General features: G+C 51.3%; 1 protein-coding gene across 6 annotated transcripts in view; it reads right to left on the bottom strand.

Annotated features, from left to right (window-relative positions):
- Arhgap27 (Rho GTPase activating protein 27) overlaps positions 1-23783 on the bottom strand; it is a 33325-nt gene that overhangs the window by 4876 nt on the left and 4666 nt on the right. For 3 of the 6 annotated variants that reach the window (XM_046442715.2, XM_046442717.2, XM_046442716.2), the window contains exons 4-10: positions 2900-3295; positions 2589-2771; positions 2303-2383; positions 2143-2226; positions 1869-1936; positions 1456-1546; positions 845-949 (exon numbers count right to left, since the gene is read on the bottom strand). In XM_046442715.2, the coding sequence (XP_046298671.1) occupies positions 845-949; positions 1456-1546; positions 1869-1936; positions 2143-2226; positions 2303-2383; positions 2589-2771; positions 2900-3295 (1008 nt within the window). Of the gene's footprint in view, positions 1-844; positions 950-1455; positions 1547-1868; positions 1937-2142; positions 2227-2302; positions 2384-2588; positions 2772-2899; positions 3296-7561; positions 7776-20179; positions 20383-23783 lie in introns of those variants that run through there. The other 3 variants (XM_046442720.2, XM_046442718.2, XM_046442719.2) reach the window with 3 other exon arrangements.

Below are 23783 nucleotides of genomic sequence, written 5' to 3'. Positions count from 1 at the left end.
AATCTGCTTTTTAAAATGAAAAAATGTTGGGGGGCGCTGGGGATGTGGCTCAGTGGTGGGGTGCTGCCTAGCATGTTTGAGTCCCAGCAACCACCTTAGCACCTCTTCATTATCTGCCCCCAGTTCCTCTCCATCTTGATGCCATCTCTAACGTGTTTTGCCTGGTCCTGGCTTTTCAGTGGATTTTGCCGCTTACCTCCTGGGTTTTGTTGTGATCTGCCTCACAACTTTCAGGGACTGAGGTGGGAGCATGAGTAATATCAAAATAAGACAACAGGGGAACAGCAAAGGGCCAGACACGGGAAGATCTCCCTGCTCTCCTTGCTATTCCTGCAGGGGGAGCCTGACAAGCCTCCCCACTGCCCTGGGTTATTCACTGGGGACCCAGTCAGACCAGAAGCAAGGATCTGGCTGGTGAGAACAGGTTTCCTGGCCTAGCCTGTCAGTTTCCTGTCTGTCAACCTGGAGTAGCTAGGAGGGCTGTGGCCATCCTGGTTCTCACCACCCTCTGAGGCAACGACTACTGACTCAGTTGGAGAGGGAGCTACAGAATCACGATGCCAGGGCTGGGGGTGTGGCTCAGTGGTAGAGCTCTCGCCTGACATGCATGAGGCTCTGGCTTCAGTCCCCAGCACCACCACCAAAAAAAAAAATAAATAAATAACATGTGATGCCCCAAACATGGACAGATCTCTGAAGTGGGGGCAGCTTTGACCTTGAGCTCTGAGAATTCCAGCCCCAATTCTCCCCGAGTCTCCTTTCTTCCTTCCTGGAGCCTGTCTGCAATGAGGCTCCCAGGCTATCAGTAAGCCCTGTCTTTCTTCCTCCTCACCCCATCACTCACCTCCAGCACATTCTTCTTGCTGGATTTGTCTTTGGGGGCCCAGGAGAGCGTGGCCCCCTTCAGCTCCACGGTGTACTCAGGAGTGGAGAGCTTGTAAGGCTGCCTCTGTAGGAGAAAGGGTGGGAGCGAGGTTATGGAGAGCCCTCAGCTCAGACGGGTGTGCTACAGCCTGGGCTCAGACCCCCATACACTCTTCCTTTAGGGACAGGCTCTGGTCACTAGTGTGGCCAAGCAACAGTTCTGAGGAAAGGGCCTGGGGGTTTCTGGGACCCAGGATCCTGGTGTTTTGGGCCATGGAGCCTGCAGCCTGGCTTGAGTACTACAGCTGCCCACCCAGGGAGGAAAGGGGAAAGAAGAAAGGGGCACAGGAGCCCCTGTGAGCAGGTGTGGGAGGCTGCCCTCTAGCTGGAGCTGTCCACCCTTAAGGACTGCTCCCATCCCCAAGGTGGCTGGAACTGCTTGTCCTGGGGTCAATCTGTAGCCATGTTCCCTTTCCTGCCAAGGCACACCTCGTCTGACACCTGGGCACCACTCTCTCAGACCTGGCCTTTCCCAAACCAGATTAGACAAAGAGCAGATGGGACAGCTCCTATCGGGGGCCCAGGTCTCACCAGGCCGCCAGCAGCTGAGGTCTTTGAGTCCTTGAAGAAGGTGAGGACGCCACCCTCCAGCACTGTCCAGGAGGCACTCCAGTGCTTCTTCCTGGGTGGGGTGGGGAAGCGGGGAGGGCAGGGCTTTAATTTGTTCCTGAGCTGAAGCCCCCTCCCACCTCCAAGAGGACGACTTAGAGCTTAAGAACAGAGCCTGGGGCCCCCACTCGGGAGGGCTGGACTCCTGCCCTCCTGGTAACCAAAGGACCTAGGGTCAGTCACTTTATCTCTCAGTGCCTGGGTTCCCCCCAGTACTGCACGTGAAGTTGCTATGAGGACTAGGAAGAGCCTGGCATCGGGGCAGTGCTCAGGGAGCTTCACTATTAAAGCCCATCCTGCCCTGGTCTGGGTGCAGATGGGCTCTGGGCTCTCACCGGAGCCGCTTCCCCTTGTCCACAATTTTGGTGCGATAGAGTACTCCTGCCTTGTCCAGAGTCTTGATCTAAGACAGAGAAAGGGAAAGAAAGGGTGAGCCATGACAGGAGGCTTGTCTCCTCCTCAGCTGGCAGCTCCCCACAGCTGGGCCCGGTGCTGGGCCTATGGAGAAGACAAGTATATCCCACTCCATCCCTGCCCCAGGACCTCCAGAAACCAGCCCTCATCTCTTTTGCGGTGATCCTGCCAGGGCCTACATGTCCCTTCTCTTACTTTTTCCTCTGGAGGGCTGGGCTGGGCTGGGGTGTCACTGTCTTGGCTGGATTTGCAGATGCTTCGAGGGGCAGGGATGGGGACCTGGCGGGGGAGAGAGAGGCTGTCGTATATAATCCCCTCCACTCTCCCCAGTGCGCTCCATTCACCAGTTGGTTACCTGGGGCAGCTCCCACCGAACAGAGGAGTCCTCTGGGTTGTAGAAGTATGACTTCCCCTGCTGGTCCTCCAGCTTCATCCACTGTGGGGACAGGGATGGTCAGGGCCCTGGGCCCAGCTCAAGAGGGAGGGGGAAGAAATTCCCTCCAACAGAGTCCAAGACAGTCCCAGGGCCAGGTGCAAGCCACCCGGTGCCTGGGACTGTCTTGGGGTCTGCGTGGGAGCTCTTAGAAAAGCTTCTGGGAGCGATCCTTTGGCTGTCTGGGCCATCCATCTGCAGCCCCTACCTGCTCTTGGGTGAAGTGGTTGGTATAGATCATCTGCTTGTCCGGGCTGATGTGACAGGACCAGCCTGGGGGTGCGGCCAAAGGACAGGTGGGGCTGGGATCACTGAAGGAACCCACGGGGGAATAGTCCTCTTCAGGGTAACTAGTCAGCAATTCGGGGTAGTCTGTCTCAGGGGTGGGGGGCTGCGGGAGCAGAAGACGGAGTCAGGGGTCTCAGTGCCAGTCCCGCCCCGCCCCCAGCAGATCGGCCCCAGAAGGAGGCGGGGTCAGAGACCGGGAGGCGGCCCCGCCCACCGGGCCCCGCCCCTCACTCTCTGGTCCATTGGGCTGCCGGGGCTCAGGCCGGGCTGCAACTCCAGCTGGTCTTCGGGGTCGTCTTCCCAGGCGGTCTCGCCCGTCAGCGCGTTGTAGAAGAACACCCTGCGGCTCTCCTCGTCCCAGTACTGGCCCCACTCGCCCTCGAGGCTCTCGGGGCTGCCCACTGAAGCCGGGGAGGTGGCCGGGCTGGCGGGGCCCTCCGCAGCCTCGAAGGGCGACTCCCAAGTGGTCACGCCCGTGTCGGGGTTGTAGTAGTAGAGGCGTCCGGTGCCCGCGTCCGTGTGCGTCTCCCACACCGGGCTGGGGCCGGGGGCTGCGACAGCGCGCGGCGAGGTGGCGCGAGGTTGCCTCTCTACGTTCGCATACACGGGCTCTTGGGGGTCGTCCGCCTGTGCCAAGGAGGAAAGGTGACTTTCAGGGAAGCTCCAAGATCACATAGTGCTCACTTGGCCACTTGCCACCAAGGCGACCTTCAGCAAGTTCCATTCTCTCTTGGATGGCAGAGAAATACTGAGGTCCTCAGCTTGGGGCAAGAGAGCCAGTGCTGCTACCTGCTAGTGGCCATGGGGAGGGAACTAGAGACAGGGGAGAACCAACTTAAGGAAGAGTGTGGGGCTGGGCAGCTGATGTGGTGAGAGCCAGGGTCCCTCTTGGCTCTGTTCTCTGGCCTGAGGTGGGGAGGTGACTTCCTTTTTCCCACTTGGTGTCCTCTATATCTCTAGGATACAATCCAAGAGCCCTTGGTGCTGTCCTCAGACTCCTGTGGATGGGCTGTGGCTGTGTCTGGGCCTCCAAGAGTGGGGGGCCAATGTGGCAGGCCCTGCTATAAGCCCTTGGAGGCCAAAAGGAGGGCCTGGCCCCATCTGGTCCCCAGGAAACAGCCAGAACCCAGTTAAGACCCTGCCAGGACAGGAAAGCAGCTCTATCTTAGCACCATAGGGGCTCTTGAAGAGTCTGTGGGGCCTCAAGGTCTGCAGCATCTGAAACAGGTGTGGCCCCTGCTTGCTTGTCCCCAGAGAGGGCCCCTGGGCCTGTAACTTGGGGGCAGCCTAGTCCTCCCAATGCTTCCTTCCAAGTGTTCTACCCTGCCCCCACAGTGTGATTCTGCATATTCTCTTCTTGGTGACAGCTCGGTCCCACTGGAGACCTAATCTTTCCCCTCTGAAATCTAGTCTGTACCTGCTAGGGTGTGGAAATCCCTGATCCAAAGTGGCTTCCATGCCCCGCTCCATGGGTCCTCCCAACCCCTGCCTCAGTTTTTCTGGGTGTCAAATGTCTGCTCTGCCCATTCCAGAAATTGTAGTGCAGACATAGAATAAGGAAATGTTCTTGAAAGTGCTTTGTGAAGTAGTTTAGTGCCACAGATGTGTAGGACAATTTACACCAATTTTTAAATTAACAATAATGAAACAATGATACCCCAGTTCTCACAACTGTACTCCCAGATGCCAGTGAGAAGTTGGGCAGGAACAGAGAAATGGCCCAGGACCTGTCCCTTCTGTGGTTTCCTTTCTTGGACTTGTTGCATTCCACAGCCCCCAAAGAGCCCTCCCACCACTCCCACTCCAGACCAGGAAGAGCTGGGATTGCCTGCTGCCCCGCCTCTGGATTTAGGCCTGAAACTTTCTAATGTGGTGTTTAGGGTGGCAAAGAGGGAGATGACAGTCAGATGGGCTAGAAAGGGGACAAACAAAGGTGAGTCAAAGGAAGAGGGGGCAGGTGGGGTCTGTCACGTGGAATACAAGCCTGGCCAGGCATGGGCACCCTTAAGGAACAGAAGCTTACCTGACTCACACCTTCTGGCTCCCTGCTGGCTGCAGGGCAAAGTCACAGCGTTGTGCAGGCACCAGAGGGCGCCTATCCCTGCCAGTGCTTAAGCCTTATTTCCTGCCATTCCTTGCCCCTGGCCTTGAACTTTGAGCTCTAGTAGCACCCAGCCATTCCCCACCCTCCCGAGGTGTCTCCTGCTGGCAGTAGCTCATTCACAGCAGCCCAACCTCCACCCTTCTCACCCAGCAGACTCCTCCTCCTGCATCAGGACTCTGTTCAGGTGCCAAGTCCAAGATCTATCCTGAGATTCCTCTGGTGTGCCCACCGCACCTAGCCAGCACCCTCAGCACCTCCTAGAAGGGTATATAACTATATCATTAAACCTCAAGCAGCAGAAAAAGCATGTGGGGATGAATACTGCTTTCTAAGGATACGTAATGCTCCAGGGCAAAACAGTAGGCCTAATATAATTCCAATTTTGTATTTGGAAATCATCCAAAATGTTAACAATGGTCTTAGCTGAGCAGGGTGATCAGAGGGGTTATATTTGTTTTCATTTTGTTTCGTGTTTTCGGTGGTGCTGGGACTGAACTCAGGGCCTCTCGCATGTCAGTGACTGTTCTTCCACTGAGCCACATCTCTGGTTTTCATTTTTTTTTTCTTTAAACATTTTGTAGCCTCAGAATTCTGTACAATAAAACTTCGTTAAAATCACAAAAGTATCTCTGTTGACTGTGACACCTCTGAGAGGGCAAGCATGTCCTTCTTATAATGGGCTCTCTCTGGGCCATAGACAGGCACCTCAAAAACATTCATTTGTTCAACAAAGATTTGCCTGCTGTGTTCGGTGCCAGGTGCTATTCTAGGCACCAGGAATGTAGCAATGAACAAATGGCCACAAAACCCCATGGGGCAGGGCTGACCCTCCAATGCAAGTGTGTGCAAATGGTCATGGGGGGTTGACAAGTGAAATGTACAGTACATCAGTGATGAATCCCGCTAAACAAGAGAGCGAGACACTGTCAGAGAAGGCGCATTGCAGTTTTAGACAGGGTGGCTGTCCCGAGGCACATGGGCTAGGGAGAGCTCGGATACCAGTCTACCAATTCCTTGCCCCTCCCCTTCACCCCTCCAGGCTCCTTTGTGGCTGACATAGGACCCTCCACCCCACTTCCCTTTCCTTCTCCCTTCCCACAGGCCTCATGTGGCACCCTGTATTCCAACCACACCAGGCCTTCGCCCACCTCCAACACAGAAGGCACCTTCCTACCTCCATGCTTTGCTCCCGGTGTTCTCTCAGCCTGGATTCCCTCCCCTCACTCCCTGAGCACCCAGATCCTGCCCCTCCACTGGCCTGAGTTCACAAGACTCTGGAGAGTTCTAACCTGCCCGCCTTCTTCTCCTTGCTCTGTCAGGGCCCACTGGCATTCCACCTTGGTGATCAATTAGCTGCCTACTGGTCTGCCTGCTCCCTCCACCCCACTCAAGGCGGAAGTTTCTCAGAGCAAGATGCAGGATAATGCCCCCATCAGGTAGGCCAATGTCCCCAAGCTCACAGCAGATCTACCAAAAACACTTACTACTTTAATACACCAGTCAATCCTATGCCAAACATTACACACACACACACACACACACACACACACACACACCCCACAATAGAAGTCAACTTGGAGCAAGAGCTTCCTGAGAATGACAGTTTGAGCCATAGAACCCAGAAGGAGGGCAGGATGGAGGCCATAGGAGAGGAAGGGGAATGAACCAAGGCAACTCCTGCCCACCCAGCTGGAGCCACTGTGGCAGTGGCCTTGCCTATCTCTGGACCAGGCAGGGGCTGGGAGGACCTATGGAGAGGGGCATGGAAGCCACTTTGGATCAGGGATTTCCACACCCTATCAGGTACAGACTAGATTTCAGAGGGGAAAGTTTAGGTCTCCAGTGGGACCGAGCTGTCACCAAGAAGAGAATATGCAGAATCACACTGTGGGGGCAGGGTACAACACTTGGAAGGAAGCATTGGGAGGACTAGGCTGCCCCCAAATTACAGGCCCAGGGGCCCTCTCTGGGGACAAGCAGGCAGGGGCCACACCTGTTTCAGATGCTGCAGCCCTTGGGAGGGGCTGTTCTTCCACTGATACCATCTCTGGTTTTCATTTTTTTTTCTTAAAACATTTTGTAGCCTCAGAATTCTGTACAATAAAATTAAAATCACAAAAGTGTCTCTGTTGACTGTGACACCTCTGAGAGGGCAAGCATGCAGCACCTTGAGGCCCCACAGACTCTTCAAGAGCCCCTATGGTGCCAAGATAGAGCTGCTTTCCTGTCCTGGCATGGGTCTTAGCTGGTTCTGGCTGGTTCCTGGGGACCAAATGGGGCCAGGCCCTCCTATTGGCCTCCAAGGGCTCCTATTGGCCTCCACTCCTGGAGGCCCAGACACAGACACAGCCCATCCAAGGGGTCTGAGGACAGCACCAAGGGCTCTTGGATTGTATCCTAGAGATATAGAGGACACCATGTGGGAAAAAAGAAGTCACCTCCCACCTCAGGCCAGAGAACAGAGCCAAGAAGGACCCTGGCTCTCACCACATCAGCTGCCCAGCCCCACACTCTTCCTTAAGTTGGTTCTCCCCTGTCTCCAGTTCCCTCCCCGGGGCCACTAGCAGGTAGCAGCACTGGCTCTCTTGCCCCAAGCTGAGGATCTCAGATAGAAGAAAAGAGGCGAGAAAGGAAGAGTCTTTGAGTTCCTGAGACTCCCTGTCCTGAATCCCACTCATCCAGCTCCTAACAGTCGTGAGTAATAGAGGCTCACAGTGTGCCCCTCAACCCCAGAAGGCCCTCTGCTGCCTATGGAGGCTGAGATTGCCCCGCAAGGCCACCATCCCTACCTGTGCCCGTAGCGCTCGACTCTGCCTCCTGGTCAGTTTGGCAATCATGTCCACCATCCTGTCCCCTCTGAGCCCTGGGAAGACTTTGGGGATGCAGCCAAGGGACACAACCTCAGGGCTGGCACAGGGCAACAGGGAAACAAGAAGTTGCCTTGAGATGGCGGTAGGCAGAGAGTGCAGCCCATTTCCTGTCAGGGTTGCGGAAGTGCTGCTGCCTGAGACAGAGGCTGCGGGAGGCAGAGGTGGGGGCCTGCAGGTTGTGGGTATTTTTACTACTGGCTGCTGCTCTGAGCTCCGAGTCCCAGGGGGAGTTCTAAATCCCAGGCCCAGACAACACACAGAGCCAGTCACATTTGAGTTGAGGTGGGGGAGATGCTGCACATTTGAGGACCAAGCAAAAGGGACAGCTGAGGGCTCTGGCCTGGGCTGGTCTGCAGTAGTAGCGCCTGGGCTGGAAACAGGGACAATAAATGGCTGTCAACTCCCCCCAGGCCCAGGGAGGATGTAAAGGGAAAGAGGAAGCCTGTGGAGGATGGGAAGGACTCCTAAAGAGGAAGGGGCCCTGGGCAGATGTGGTATTAGGGCACTGGTGTCTGGACCCTGCACACCACCGAGAGGACAGGAGTGGTTCTGGCCACACCACTACCTGATCACAGATTTGGTCCCCAAGAGGCACCTACCCTCTCTCGTCTTTGTGTCCATGTGCACCCACCCCCATCTGTGTGTCTACGTTGTGGACAAGTGTGCCCAGTCCTTCCCCACCCCTACTCTAAGGACCCAGAGAAGTGTGGGGGGTGCCAGCTCCCTTCCTCACCAACCCCAGGCCCACTCTCCTCCCGTTACTCCTCATGCAGGTGGGATCCAGAGCCCAGCCATGTGTAGTAGGCACAGCACACCTGGGTGAGAAGCTTCTGTGGCTGCTCCCTTGGGCACCATCTTGCTCCCCTCTCCTTTCAGAGCTACTTCCTCCCCAGCCCCAAGGCCAGGCCCTGACTACAATGGCCACCCAGCTCCCTCCCAGCTCCGGCTCTGGCCTCTCTCTCCCCTGCACCCACTGTGGGCTCAGACTCTGAGTGTGGGGCCCTTGGTGAGAGCACAGCAAGGCTGGGCCTCCACTGGCCTCTGCCCTCAAACAAAGGCTCAGGTGTCTTCCTGAACCCATGCCCGGGCCCCTCTCGGAAGCCCACGCAGGGGTTGGGGGAGTGCTCCCTGGCTGGAGGTGGAGGGCAGGAGGCTCCATGCTTGCCACACACGGTACATCTCATTGTTCCCACTTGAGACCAGGGACCAGACATACACACTTGTGCCCTGCTCTGAGTCACTTGGGAGGAATTGGATAGGAACAAGAGGGGAGGATGGGTGTGGGAACCCAGGCCCTCAGCACTGCCCTACAGGTAGCAGAGGGGACAGGGTCTCCTTGTGACAGGGACCAGGAGTGATGATGTGGCATCAGGGACCTGGGAGCTGGCAGGCAGTACTCACCTGCCCCTGTTTCCCAGTGGTAGCTTGGTCCCATGCCTGGGAATGTCCCAGCAGGCTCAGGCCCCCCACATTCTAAGGACACAGTAAACCCCCAAGCTCTGTTTGCTGCAGGGCACAGAGGTTGGCTCTCAGACCCAGCAAGAGGAGGTGATGACCACAGAGGCTCCCCAGCGGTTCCTCCTCCCTCAAGTACATCTTCACACCTCCAAGAGGCACACTGGGGGTGGGGGGCAGGGCAGAGGGGGGGCCAGAACAAACTAGCTGCGTGTCACCCACTCTTGCCCCCTCAGTCCTCATCTTTCTCTCCCAGACCCTCCTAGGAAGGGGCAGAGCAGGTGCAATAGGGAAATCCTGTCCTCTGGGTAAGAGGCAGAAGATCCCCAAACCAGCCACTCTACCCAGGCACTGGCTCTGGGACTGGTGAGGGACACCGCCTCTTCTGTGCACTGACTGAGCTGCTCTGTGCTACCCAGGCTGAGTGGAGGGACAGCAGGTGGAGCCCTCTCTTCCTCTCCCGGCCACAGCTTCTCCAGGGCCTAGCCCAGAGCTATAGGAGCAGCAATATGAAGGGGCGGGGACAGGGGGTCCCACCACAAGGTCTTGGTCCTCCTACCTCAGAATTCTTGGAGGAGCCGTGCCTGCCTCAGCACCCCGAGGTTCCGATGGGACTGGTTTGGGTGGCCGGGCGACTGGCCAGGCAGCCTGAGGGCGGCCCCTCCACAGGGTGAGGACCTAGACAGGGACGTGCTATGACATTCTGAACTTAATGGGTTTGGGGCTGAAGCCTCTGGATGACAAGGAAAACAGAAGGGAGCAGGAGTCCAGAGGCGCGGATTCTCCAGGAGCCTTGGCCTCAGCTTTCCTCTGAGCAACCGCTGGACTGTCTGGGCCTGAGTTTCCTTAGCTGTAGAGTGGGGCTATCCTCCCTGCCACCCTCCCTCCCTGGAGGCCACTGAGTTCCCACACGGGACAGAATGAGACACTTCTGCTTTTCTAAGTATAGGTTTTGACGGGGTGCCCCGGGCACTGGACTCTGCCCCAGCCACTGGGTGACCTCACGGGGCTGCCTGCTGGGCCTGCTCCTCTGGGTGTTCAGGATCTGAGGTGCGGCTCCTCCTAGCTCCTGCTGCTTGGGCTCTGAGTAAGGCACCAGCAGGGAGGGGAGGTGGCCTTTCAAGGAATCTCCTGGCCGGAGAGAGCCAAGCTAAGGAGGCAGGAAAGTGTGACCAGGGGGGTTGTCACCTTCTGCCCACCCAAACTTAATTTGCACCTACACCCGCTACTTCTGCCTCTGCCTCTCCTCAACAGAGGGAACAGAGGCCTCCTCTCCAGGCTAACCTTCCCACCTGGGCCCCCATAGCCTCCGGTGCTTGGGAGAGGACTCACCACTAACCCCTATTCCCTCTTCCTGCTTACTTTCATCCCTTTGACGCTTCTACAAATTTGAGGTCTCTCCATCTTAAGAAGCATAAGCGTACCCCTGGCTGCATCCCCACATCTCCTTTAATGCCTCGTCCTGGCCCCCTTCTTCCTTCAGGCCTGCCCCTCAGCCTCCTTGCTCAGATACAGGCACATGCTCAGAAGACCTCCCTTAAAAAGTGGGTCCCCTGGAGCCTGGCCTCTCTCTGATGAGCATTCTTAAAATCCTCTCCTCCCCAGGCTTCTTCAGACCACGCCTCCAGGCTGCCCTCCTCTTTCTCAGTCATTTGGATGCAGGCTCTGCCTCTTTTGCCCTGGCTTCAGGGATTTCCGGTGGGCACCTTGCTTCTTGCCCTACCACCCTAGGAGAGTGCAGCCAGCTGTGGGTGAGCAACACAGCTCCATCTCCAAGCTCCTGTATCCAACTGCCTTGGGCATCCTCTGTAGGTATGCTGGGATAGCTGCATGTCCAACATGAAGTTCATCTTCTCTCTCCTCCTTGCCCCAGCCAGGGCCAGCTGTCCAGCCTAAGCAGAGGCCTAGGGTCCTCCTATTCCTGCTTCCTTTGTATCAGCTGTTGTTGAGCCCGATGATCTGACCTGCCTAAGCCAGTTCACAGGTAGCACAGGGGTTAGAGGTCATGGGAACACCACTCCCAGGTCGTAAACAGGTGGATCTTCTGGCAGACACCTGCTCCTGTCTTTTGAGCAGCTTCCAGCAGAGGAAAGGGCAGGGATGTTCAAGAGGGACTGAAGAGACTTAATGTCATGCATAACCTTTGGTGGCATCCTGGGTCAAGCCAGCTAGCCAGCGGCTCAATGGTGTTTTAGGACAATGGGGAAATCTGACCATGGTCTGCCTCTTGCATGATATTAAGTTGACACTAATTTTGCTAGGTATATTAATGGTAAGGTGATTATGGATACAGCACATTTATTTCCAGAGACACATTCTGAAGTTTTCAGGTATGGACCACAGTGATGTCTGAAATTGATCATTCCTTAGTAAAACAGGCAAACAAATACGGCCATTGTTATTCAAGCTAGGTAACAGGTGCAATAGTATTCATTTAAAAAAATATTATTTTTATTGGGCTGGGGGTAGCTCAGCAATAGAGCATGTGCTTAGCATGCAAGAGGCCTCAGGTTCAATCCTAGCAGCCCCTGCAAAAATTATTTTCCCTTATCTATATATTTAAAGAATTTCCTAATGAAAAATTAAAAAAAAAAAAAAGAAAATCTTCCTCAAACTTTCCTCATCCTCCATGTTACCACCATACAAATTGCTCATTACTTCTTACCTGGAAGCTAACTTGCCCTTCCAGAACTCAACCCTCAATCTCTCACAGACAAAGTAATTTCCCTCCCTTTAGGACGCAGCCCCCAGTTGGGGGTCCTGCTTCCCCTCTCCTCCCAGCAGTAAACTTCTACTGCATGAGTCAAGCAGGGCAGGGCAGGTGGGTGGGTAGGACCTGGTCCAGGTGAGAGGCTGTGCCCAAGGGTGGGGCTGGAATCCGGGAGGCCCAGGGATAAAGGCAGATGGCCCTGAACAAAACCCCTTGTCCCCACGAGCCCAGGGAAGCTAGGTACTATCTATCCTTGAGGCTGAGAGTAGGTAGAACTTCTAGCCTTTTGACAGGAGCCCCACATGCATAGTCCTACAGGCCCCTGGGTAGAGACCACCCTCCTTCTGCACTCTGGCCACGCCCCCAAGTGAGCTAGTCCAACAGCTGCACCTGAGCCCTGGTGAGCAAAGATATAAACTCTACCCCTATGGCAGTCAGCAACTAGAAAGAGGCAGGAAAAAAAAAAAAAAAAAAACAACCCGGCGCGGCCAGGAACCAGGCCATGCCCAAGATACCCTTACAAATCATGGAGGAAAGATAATTGTCAGTTAAAGGTGATGCGACAAGGGACTGTCATCAAGACATAAGATAAATAAAGGTGAGTCTACCTCTTACTCCATCTACCCAGATAGACCCTTAGGGATCAAATATTTAAATGCAAAAAATGAAGCCATATAATATTTGAAGAAAAAAAAAATATTTTTACACACACACAGTTATATGACACATAATGACCACTTGGTTAATGACAGAACACAGAGGTTATACCACAGGTAAAATATTTCTACGGCCTAGTGACATCATAGCCATTGTAATGTCACAGGTGATGCCTGACTCCTGGGTCCACGGTGACCTATCGAACTGCGGTAAACAAGTTACTGTGTTGCCAGTTGTATAAAAGTAGCACATACGATTATTTGCAATGCATCATACGGGGTAATGGTAACTGATGACTATGTTACTGGTTATCTATTTACAATCCTATGCTTTTGCCTTCTACTTATAAAAAAAAGTCTATGTTTGCCTTCTAGTTATTAAAAAAAAAGTTTTCTGGGAAATAGTTCCCCCGAGGTACACTATAGTGGCCCCATTCATCTAGGTTTTACCACAGCTCTTGACCTCATCAGCAGGTCACTGGAGTGATTGAGAGATCTAGGTATGTGAAGTGTAATCTAGGTGTTTACTTGGCCAAAAGGTCACCCAACTACGCCTTTCTCAGAATATGCTGCCATTGTTAAGTGACTTGAGTCTGTGTGTGTGTGTGTGTGTGTGTGTGGAGAGAGAGAGAGAGAGAGAGAGAAAGTCTTAGTTGACCTATAACAATTCAAAAGAATCTATAACAAAGACTCACACTCTAAAAGCCATAAAATAAATAATCGGTACCCTTGATTATGCAAATATCTTCGAAGAAAATGTTTTTTTCCTTATAGTCTTGCTATATTGCCCATGCTGGTCTCAAACTCCTGGCTCAAGGGATCCTCCCACTTCAGCCTCCCAAGTAACTGGAACTACAGATATGTGCCACGGTGCACAGCAAGAAAATTTATAAGAAAAAAAAAAGTGCTGGTGAAGATGCAGAGAAACTTCCATGCATTGTCGGTCAGCAGATGTGTAAATTAGCACAGCCACTATGCAAACCAGTATGAAGGTTCCTCAAAAACCTAGAAATAGCTGGGTGTGGTGATGCACATGCCTGTAAGTTCAGTGACTTGGGAGGCTGAAGTAGGAGGATGGCAAGTTTGAGGTCAGCCTCAGAAACTTAACAAGGCTCTAAGCAAATTAGTGAGACCCTCTCTCAGAAAATAAAAAGGGCTGGGGATGTAAAGCACCCCTGGGTTAAATCTCTAGTACTCTGTGTGTGGGGGAACCACCCTGGAAATAGAACAACCATATGCTCCAGCAGTCCCCCTACTGAGTATATATCCAAAGGAATTGAAATCAATGTGGTGAAGAGCCATCTGTACTTGCACATTAATTGCAATAGCCAAGAAATGGAACCAACCTAGATGTCCACTCACTGATGAATAAAAATGTTGTATATAGATAATGGAATCTGATGAGCCACAAAAAGAATGAAATCCCATCATAGGTGAATAAAGTAAATGGGTACAGAATGACAAATACCGCTCGCACTCACTTATATATAGAAGCTGAAATGATGATCTTGAAGCAGAGAATAGAATAGTGGGTACCAGAGCCTGGGAAGGGTGTGGGGGAGGGTTGATGAGAGAGAGTGGTAGATAGATATGGGGTGCAATTGTCCAGGAGGAATGATTTCTAGCATTCTATAGCACAGGAAAACTATGGGTGATGGCAATTAATTGAATATTTAAAAAGAGCTGAAAGAGAGGACTTGGCTAGATGTCTCAGATGACAGATATTCCAGTTACCCTAGTCATCACACATTGTATATGGGTATTAAAATGACACACTGCACCCCATAAATAGGTTCAATTACTGTGTCAATTAAAAATTTAAATAATTCTTTTGTGGCAAAATATAATTATTATCAAAGTAAAAAAGACAAAACTTGGCCAGACGTGGTGTGTGCTCCCAGATAATTGAGAGGCTGAGGGTTGGAGTATCAAGTTGAGTCCAAGAATTGAAGTCTAGTCTGGGCAATAGAGTGAGACCCTGGGGCAAAAGAATAAGAAAAAAAGGAGGAGGAGGAGAAAGAGGAATGAAGAGGAGGAGGAAGAAGAAGAAAGAGGAGGAGGAGGAGGAGGAGGAGGAGGAGGAGGAGGAAAAGAAGAAGTCAAACCTGGAGGTGGGTAATTACAACTTATGTAGCCAGAGGGGTATTTTCCTAATATAGAAAAAGCTCCTAGAAATCAATAAGAAAAAGACCAATAACCCAATAGGACAAATGGGCAAAAAAATATGAGTAGAACATTCACAGAAAAAGACAAACCAACAACCTTTAAATAATTGGAAAGAAAAATGCAAATTCAAGCCACCTTAGGATAATACTGCATATTTTACTATCAGGTTGGCAGAAAATAAAAGTTTGACCACATCCAGTTGGTAAGGATGTGGACAGACACTTTCATTTGTGTCTATCCACATAGAGGCACAAGCCTCATGGATGGTAATCTGGCAATGATTTATCATTTAACCTTTAGCCCAGAAACCCTTCTGGAATTTTCCTTACATGTACATGCACATGTATAAAAGATTGTTCCTTATAGCCTTGTCTGTAATAAGAAAAAAATGGTAAACTATGCAAGCATTTATCAATATAAGATTGGTTAAATGAATTATGATACATCCCTGCAATGAAAAACCAAGTAGCTATAAAAAGGAGGAAGGATCCTCTGTATATACAATCTCCAAGGTACACAGTTATAAAAAGGCGTAAAGAAAACAAGGTGTAGGAAAGTGTGGGCAGCACACTACCTGCATGTAGGAGGCAGAAAAAACCAAGTCATCAGTTATCTATTTGTACTTGTTCATATTTGTATAAAGGAACTCTGGAAGAAATAGAGAAAGAATGAAGGAGAGTGGTAAGCTTGGAGCTGATAGAGAGGGAGTAGTGGTGCAGGTGGGATTTTTACTATATATATAGTAAAAATAAAAGTATATTTTATTGAATATGGGATTGAACCCAGGGACACTTGACCACTGAGCCACATCCCTAGCCCTATTTTGTATTTTATTTAGAGACAGGGTCTCACTGAGTTGCTTAGTACTTTGCTCTTGCTAAAGCTGGCTCTGAACTCATGATCCTCCTGCCTCAGCTTCCTGAGACACTGGGATTATAGGTGTGGGCCACTTTTATGGCTTTGATTTAAAAAACTGTAAATATGTTACCAGTTAAAATTACCCAAGTCTATTGGCAGATAGAGGGACTAGAAAATATAATTACAACCAGAACAAAAAAAAAATAAGAACTTGTAAGGGGATTCAAATCAAACACAAAGTTTTTTGTTTTTGTTTTTGGTACTGGAGATTGAACCCACAGGAACTTTACCATTGAGTTGAGATACATCCCCAGTCCTTTAATTTTTTTTTTTTTTAATTTTAAGACAGGGTCTTGCTAAGCTAGCTGAGGTTGGCTTTGCACTAGAGATCCTCCTGTCTCAGCCTCCAGAGTCTTGGGGATTACAGCTGTGCGCCACTGTGCCTGGCTAAGCACAAAGTTTTAAAAAGGATTGTTTTAGGCCTTATGTCATTGTACTCATGGAAGGAGCACATATTCACTTTTTTTTTTTTTTTTAAAGATATTCACTCTTGGGCTGGGGTCATAGCTCAATGGCAGAGCACTTGCCTAACGTGCGTGAGGCACTGAGTTCGATCCTCAGCATTACATAAAAATAAATAAATAAACAAATAAAATAAAGCCATGCTGTCCATCTACAACTACAAAGAATTAAAAAAAAAAAAAGATATTCACTCTTGAGATTTAAAATTTGTGGCTTGGAAAATCGAGTTGAAAAAATATCTCAAAAGTGAGAGCGGAAGTACATAGAGATAGAAATAAAGAGGAAGATAGGAGCGCCCAGAGCTAACCTACAGATGAAAAAAAACAATAATTGTGCAACAAACAGATCCTCCTAAGCTGCAGAAGACCATAGTCTACAGACGGACAGGTTCTGTGAGTTCCAGATGGGAGTGCCAAGAAGAATTCCATCTGGAACATCCTATAAAAAGTATGTTTGATTAGGAACCCCCAGGGAAGGGGGCAGAAGCCATCAATAAACTGGAAAGCATAGCAGGAAGAAAAGCGAAACCACCAGCAGCCTGATTGAAGGGGAAAGAACCCACAAGGTCAACTGACACACGCAAAATAAGCCAAAAGCAATAAAAGCAAGAGCAGGAAATCAGTTGTTGAATGAAATGTGGGCAGAGGGAACTCTCCCATTAAAAGACAGTTAGCTTGGGTTTAAAAATACAGTGATATGATATAAACAAGAAACACACTGCCCCCCTCCCGTGGTGCTGGAGATCTGGGGGTTCAACCCAGAGGCTATTGCAGGGTAGGCAAGCGCTCTACCACTGAGCTACGTCCCCAGCCCTTTTTATTTCATTTTGAGACAGATCACATTAACAGGCCAAGGCTGGCCTTGAACTTCTGATCATCCTGCCTCAGCCTCTCAAGTTAAAGAGTGCACTACCTCATCTGGCTAAAAAAAAAAAAAAAAAACACTTAAAAACAAAGTGATATGGTTGAAAATAAAAGGATACCAAAAGATACCAGGCAGGTTCTAAAAAAATACAAAATAAAATTGATTAAAATAAAGAGTGGCCACATTGATACTGGGAATGTGAAATATAAGGCCAAGTTCTGAAACAAGATGAAGAAGACACTGCGAGATGGTACAAAGGCAAGTGTGATGGCCAGAAGAGTCAAAATCTCAGCACTTGGTGGTACTGGCCTGTAATTCCAGCTGCTCAGGAGGCTAAGGCAGGAGAATCGCAAGTTCAAAGCCATCCTCAGCAAAAGCGAGGTGCTAAGCAACTCAGGGAGACCCTGTTGATAGACCCAACCTGATTTTTTCTTAAAATTGGGAGCCATCTCGCCACTAAGCCATGAAAAGATAATTTTGGCTTTACTATAAATTACTGCAAATTCTGAACCTGCTTGGAAGGCCTGCCCGTGCCTGTGTCTTGAACTCACCCATGCCAGGCTCTCTGACCAGATAGCAGCCCTCTCTGAAACTTTAGTGAGGCCTCACAAATCTTGGCCTTCCCTGGCCAGATAACGACCCTCTCTGAGGCTCTAATGACCTTCATAAATTCTGATGTTGGGGCCAGCAAAAATGTAAACTACCATTAGTGTTATTCTCGTCAGAGTTCTGTTATCTGTAACCCCCCTTTGTGTAACTTTCTGGGCTATAAAGCTGGGCTACAGGAAAGCTGCGGCTGCTGTCTTGTTCCTGCGGTTTTGGGTGGGAGAGGCAGCCCAGAGCCGGTTGAAATAATAAGCTTGCTTTAATTTGATTTTAATTGGAGTCAGTGGTCTTTTCTTGCGTCCTGGTCTAACACCTGTCTCTAAATAAATTACAAAATAGGGCTGGGGATGTGACTCAGTGATCAAGTGCCCCTGAGTTCAATCCCTGGTACCAAAAAAAAAAAAAAAAAAAGAGCCCAGGGGCTGGGGATGTGGCTCAAGCGGTAGCGCACTCGCCTGGCATGCGTGCGGCCCGGGTTCGATCCTCAGCACCACATACAAACAAAGATGTTGTGTCTGCCGAGAACTAAAAAATAAATATTTTAAAAAAAAATTAAAAAAAAAAAAAAAAAAGAGCCCAAGTCTGCACTCCCAATAGTACTGAAGTTCAATATAAAAAGCAAGACTATGAAAAGCACAAGCACTTCATAGAGTCAATTTGAACGGGAACTTTAACAAACCTCTATAAGAAACAAAGTCCAAAACAAAACAGCAAGGTAATTAATGTTTGAATAATACAATCAATAAACTTGATTTGATCCACATGGAACCAAATTTATATCCTTAATATGCAATTTCCTATATGTCTATGAAAAACAGAAGTCATTTACTTGGCCACAAAATAATGCGTGATAACTTTCTAAAGTGGAGATTTCACAAATCTAAAGAAAATGAATGCTTTCCATATATATATATCCAAATTAACTAGAGAACTAGTAGAAAACTTGACTAGATTAATCACCACCAATGAGAAAGAGAAAGAAGTCTGCCACAGAAAAGCCGCACAGGTCCAGAGGGTTTCATGGAGAGAATTGTAGAAGCCTCTAGGATTCATCTCTGACATCACCTTCCTCCTCCAGGAAGCATTTCTAGATTTTTTCTGCCAACAAGATCCTGGAGGAGACCTTCTCCAATGTCCCCCATCACAGCTCCTTGCAGAGGCGTCCGCCACACCCTATCATAACTGTAGACTGGATGGTCAGTCTCTTCTCCTGGACAGCAAGCTACCTGAGGACAGGGCCTTACTTTCCATTGTCTTCCCAGTGCCCAGTGCAGCACCTGCCAGTTACTCGATTTCTGTAACTGGCAGGAAGCACTGATGTCGGCACCCAGAGATGCCCCTCACACGGAGCCTCAGAAAGCCAGCCAAGGGAAAGAAACTCAAATGCTATCAGGAAATAGATAGAAACTTCCCTGTTATCTAAATATTAATAATGAGTTCAACCATTTATAGGGGGATACAGTAATTTACACATTCAGACAGGCCCTGCCCGGCCAGGAGTGCTCCGGTTGTATGATAAAGAAGGAAAGAGGCTGAAAGATGTGGAGGCAGCCTCTGCTGGTCTCTCTGCGTCCCCAGACTGATCAGGGACCCCTGCCCCATTCACCTGCATGACTCCCAGGGACCTCTGGCCAGGAGGACCTCCCCTCCTGATTTGATCCATCCATCTGTGCAGGGTCTATAGCCAAAGAGCCCACAGCCTGACAGAGGTCCTGCAGGCCCCCCCTTGTCTAGGCAGCAGCTCTGGAAATCCCCCCACACCAGAATCCTTCCTCAATTTGGACACACAGCTTCCCAAGTTGAACCAAGTTCTCTTATGCCCCCGGGCCCCAGGGCCTAACAGCCCCATTTCCCCTAGATACCAACCAACACCATGTTCCCTTCAGCCCAGACCCAGCTCAGAATCTCCCCAACACTCTGGCGCGGAGCCCTGACCATGTTCCTGACCCCTAGCTACCTCTGGTCATGATCATGGGCCTTATTGGGCCCCAGGGCCTGGCACTGACTGGGGCTGGCCTTTAGCACTGGGCCCCTCTCCTCCCACTACTGAACGTAGCTGTAGGAAAAGCAGAGAAAATGGGTCCAACGCTGGCCTCAGGAGGAAGGGCCAGGTAAGTGGCCAGTCCTGGGGCCCATCTCAAAGCCTTGGAGTTGAAGAGAGTCAATGACTGAGTGCAGGCCACCTTCCAGCCTGCAGGAAGGGAGTTCTTAGGGACCAAGAATGTGGGGGGAGGTGAGAGGGAGCCCCTGAGAACCTGCTCTCTCATGAGCCAGGTCACAGGGGGGCAGCAGGGTTGGGGATTCTGGGTCTTCCTGGGGCTACAGGTGAGGCCTGGGTGGGGTGGGAGAGTTGGGCCAACTAGTGAAATAACCGGCTGAGTCACCCAGGGCTGCTGCCCTAGCTGGGAGGGAGGGTTGTCGGGGATTCACTGGGTCCCCTCAACTTGGCCTCCTTTCTCTCTGCTCTTCCCACCCCCTTTCTAGGAGCTCCCCAACTGGCTGGGAAGTAGGACCAGTGGGTCTGTCCTGAGGCCAGTGCCTTTACCTCAATCACTGCCACCTGGGGCCGCCCTTGGAGTTTGTCCCAGGAGACTGTGCAGAGAAGAGGGGGAGTCGGGGAAGGAGGGGAGAGAGTGAAGAAATTGCAGCACCCGTCCCCTTCTCCCCCAGGACCCCCAGCAGCAGGCAGAGGTCACTCACAATTCCTGGAGTTGGTGGAGGAAGGAACGAGGGCCCTGGGGCTCCTTCCAGTCGGGGCTGCCAGCTCAGGTATGGCGCCTCCGCCTCGGGGCTGCTTGCATAAGAAGTTGCAGCCCAGGGTGTAACTCTGCCCTGCCAGCAGGGACGGGCTCCAGTCCAGATCTGCTGCCCTGAGCCTTCCCACCTCGAGGCCCAGGGCGGGGGATGGTGACCACACCTTGAAATCCCCAATCCGGTCCTCGGCTCTAGGGGAGGGGCCTCCGAGGTTTCTGGTCACACTGGCTGTGGCCTGGCTCCCTGGGAGGCCTCCCTGGGTGGGTGAAGGGAGTCCTCCCGGCATCCCTTCCCCTCTCCTGGGGAGCATTAATTCTCTTGCTGCTTCCCCAGCTGCAGACGCCAGGAGAAGGCTGGAATTCAGGTCCTCCTTTCCTGCAGCCTCTCCCCTCCCTCCACAGAGGTTTGCAGACAGGGTGCTCAGAAAAATGCACATTTTCTTGTCTTAGGTTTGAACTGTTCTTGCTCAGGGGAATAAGGCAGCCAATCCCGAAGGGTACCTGGCTGAGACTGGGCCAAATGACCAGGGTGGGGTTTGGGGGAGGCCTGGAACTGACATGAAACAGCCAGCTATGGGCTGTGGAACCTTTGGCCAGTCACTAAACCTCTCCGAACCTGTTTCCTCTCTGGGCAAATGGGTGCACCTGCACTGCCTTCCCCGTTGTCAGGAGGTTGGCCCTGTGTCCTGGCCTTTGAGCCCACAGGACTGAAGCCCTGTGGAGATGTCTTACACGTTTTGTGCTCCGCATGTCCAGCCTGGCAACCAGCCCACACCAGGCACTCATCTGTGCTACTTGGGTAAGTGGTGACTGAGAAGGCTATAAAAGGCCATCCGCAGGAGTGGCTCGGCTCTTCTGTGGGGTCTCTGGCCCTGCCAAGTGACAGCCCTGAGTCGATAGACTAAGCTTGAGAGATGGATGTCCCTTCACACTCCCTGGTGACTCTGTGACTTCCATCTGCACATCCTTGCCCCTCTGTTCTGAGCCACTCCTTTCTTCCAAGGATCCCATCTTCATCTCTCTTCATCTCTACCTCTTCCCCATCCCCAGCCTCCTGTCTCCCATGTCCTGTCCATCCACTTAAACCCAGGGAAGTCTCCGCCCTCCACTCTCCACCCTCTGTCCATGCAGGGTGCCCCTTCCCCAGTGGTCAGCCCACATCCTCGCCTGGACTCTGACCCATGGTCCCTCCCTTCATCCTCCCCTTTGACCACTGGCCTGCTGGTGCCCACTTCCGATAAATACCCTGTGTCCTTTATCTAACCTTCCCATTGACCTTCCCATTGCCCCCTTTCTTCTGGACTCTTCCTCGGCTTCTGGGTCAGCACTCTCCTGCTTTTCCTTCTTGTCCCCTGACTCTGTCTCCCCTCTGCTCCTCTCTATTTATTTGTTATTGATTCTTTTTTAGTTATACATAACATTAGGATTCATTTTGACATAATTATAACTCACGAAATGTAATTCGCTCTAATTCTCTCTGCCTTTCTTTACCTCCCTTTGCCAACTGAATTAAGGAAGTCCCCATCTTCTCTCCACCTGGCTCCTCCCCAATCACATCCCTTGGAGAAGCAGCAGCACTACTGTCAGCCTCCTGGTGTGAGCTGCCGTGCTAGGGTTCAGCCTGACCACAACCCCCAGCCCACTGCCTCCAGATAGATCCTCCTGTCACCACTTTGTGCCTAGGCCACTCTTGCAGCTGTGGATACAGAGGTCTTTTCTCATTCCCACTCCCTTCTCTGCTAAGAGCCTTCCAACAGCTGCAGGATAAAGTTCAAATTCCTGGCAAAGTCTTCCCTCCTCAACAGGCACCACCCACCCAGCCCCAAGCTCCGCCTCCCAGCACCCACCTCATGGGGTGTGTGGGGCTGCAAGGGACCAAATGTGCACTCATGTCCACACCTCTTCTGCCCAGGCTGCACTGCCGCCCCCTCACAGATAGGCTTGGCTGTGTTGGATGCAGGCATCTGCTACGGTCTAGATGAGAGGTGTCCCGCAGAAACTCAGGTGAGAGACAATGCAAGAAAGTTTGGAGGTGAAAGATAGTGTTATGAAAGCGTTAACTCAATCAGTGTGCTAATCCACTTGAATGGATTAATTGGGTGGTAGCTATAGGCAGGTAGGGTGTGGCTGGAGGAGGTGGATCACTGGGGATATGCCTTTGGGGTTTATATTTTGTCCCTGGTGAGCAAAAGCTCCTCTCTGCTTCCTGGTGGCCCTGTCCTGCTTTCCTCCTCCACACTCTTCCACCATGACGCTCTGCCTCACCTTGGGCCCAGAGCAGTGGAGCTGGCCATCTTTGGACTGAGACCTCTGAAACTGTGGGCACCAAATAAAGTGTTTGTTCTCTAAAACTGTTCTTGTCAGGTCTTTTGTTCACAAAGAAAAAGAAAAAGCTGACTAAAACAGCATCTGGGGGGTGGGGAGTTGTGGCTCAGCCGTAGAGCGCTCAACTAGCATGGGCAAGGACCTGGGATCGATCCTCAGCACCACATAAATTAATTAATTGATTAAAGAGATATATTATATAAAGATATATATATATATATAGATAGATATAGATATAGATATGTCCAATTACAACTAAAAAAATAAATATTTAAAAACAAACAAACAACAGCATCTGTCCTCTCTTACCAGCTTCCTGTCCCAAAGAAGGAGTTCCCCAGGGCTGCCCCTGTGCCTAGATCCCTGCTGCTGTGCCTAGATCCCTGTCTTGGCAGGTGTTCAATCAATTCATGCTTAATGAAGGAGGATCCATTGGACCTGGGGGATCAGGGAGGCGGGGACTCCTCCTCCTGCATTCTTTCAGGGGGAAACAGGCAGGCTCACCTTTCAGGAAATTCCTTCCTGAAATGCTGTTTAGAACAAGGAAGGGCTGGGGTGGGGTTTCCTTCCCAGGGGACAACTAACTCCCCACCCTGGAGTTTGTTAGGGACAAGGTGTCAGGGAGAGCCACTGCTGACCTTGGGTAAAGCACAGTCACAGGGGCTGTGTTATTGCTGTATTCATCCCACAGAGGAGGAAATAAGACCAGAGACACTAAGCAAATTTTTGAGGTCACACAGTGAATTAGGAGCCAGGCAGCAGCTCTCTGCCCCAAACTGAAGTGTCTGGAAGATGTCCCAGTTTCTCTCTGTGTAAGTACCACCCCCACCATTTGGGGGTCCCAAATCACTGCAACTGGGAATTTGCTGGGAGCAGGAAGAAGGAGGGGCAAAGGTAAAACTGGGAAGTGATCCTGTTGCTGGGTGATTTCTCAGCAAATGCTGGGATCTGGGGACCTTCCTTTGGTCTGAAGCCCTGGATTAATGGCTCTTGAGCAGACGTGCAGAGTCCTGGATTGCGATATGGGGTCAATCACTCCCTGCTCCTCACTACACTCAGTGCACAATCTCTGGGTCAGGCGAGAGGGTTCAGAGGGCAAGACCCTTCTCCCACTTCCAGACATGTACCTCTCAGGGGCGGGCACACTTCCACCATCGCTAGGACAGAGAATGTCAGAGGCTTGAAAGTATGCCGCCACCAGGAGCCTGCCCAGGAATGGAGGGGAC

This window comes from Marmota monax, unplaced genomic scaffold (genome assembly GCF_021218885.2).
Source record: "Marmota monax isolate L192 unplaced genomic scaffold, Marmota_monax_Labrador192_F-V1.1 WCK01_AAM20220418_F8-fsc00205, whole genome shotgun sequence".
NCBI classification, from domain to species: Eukaryota; Metazoa; Chordata; class Mammalia; order Rodentia; family Sciuridae; genus Marmota; species Marmota monax.
Note: the sequence above shows the minus strand (reverse complement) of the source record. Positions and strands in the feature narration are given on the sequence as shown.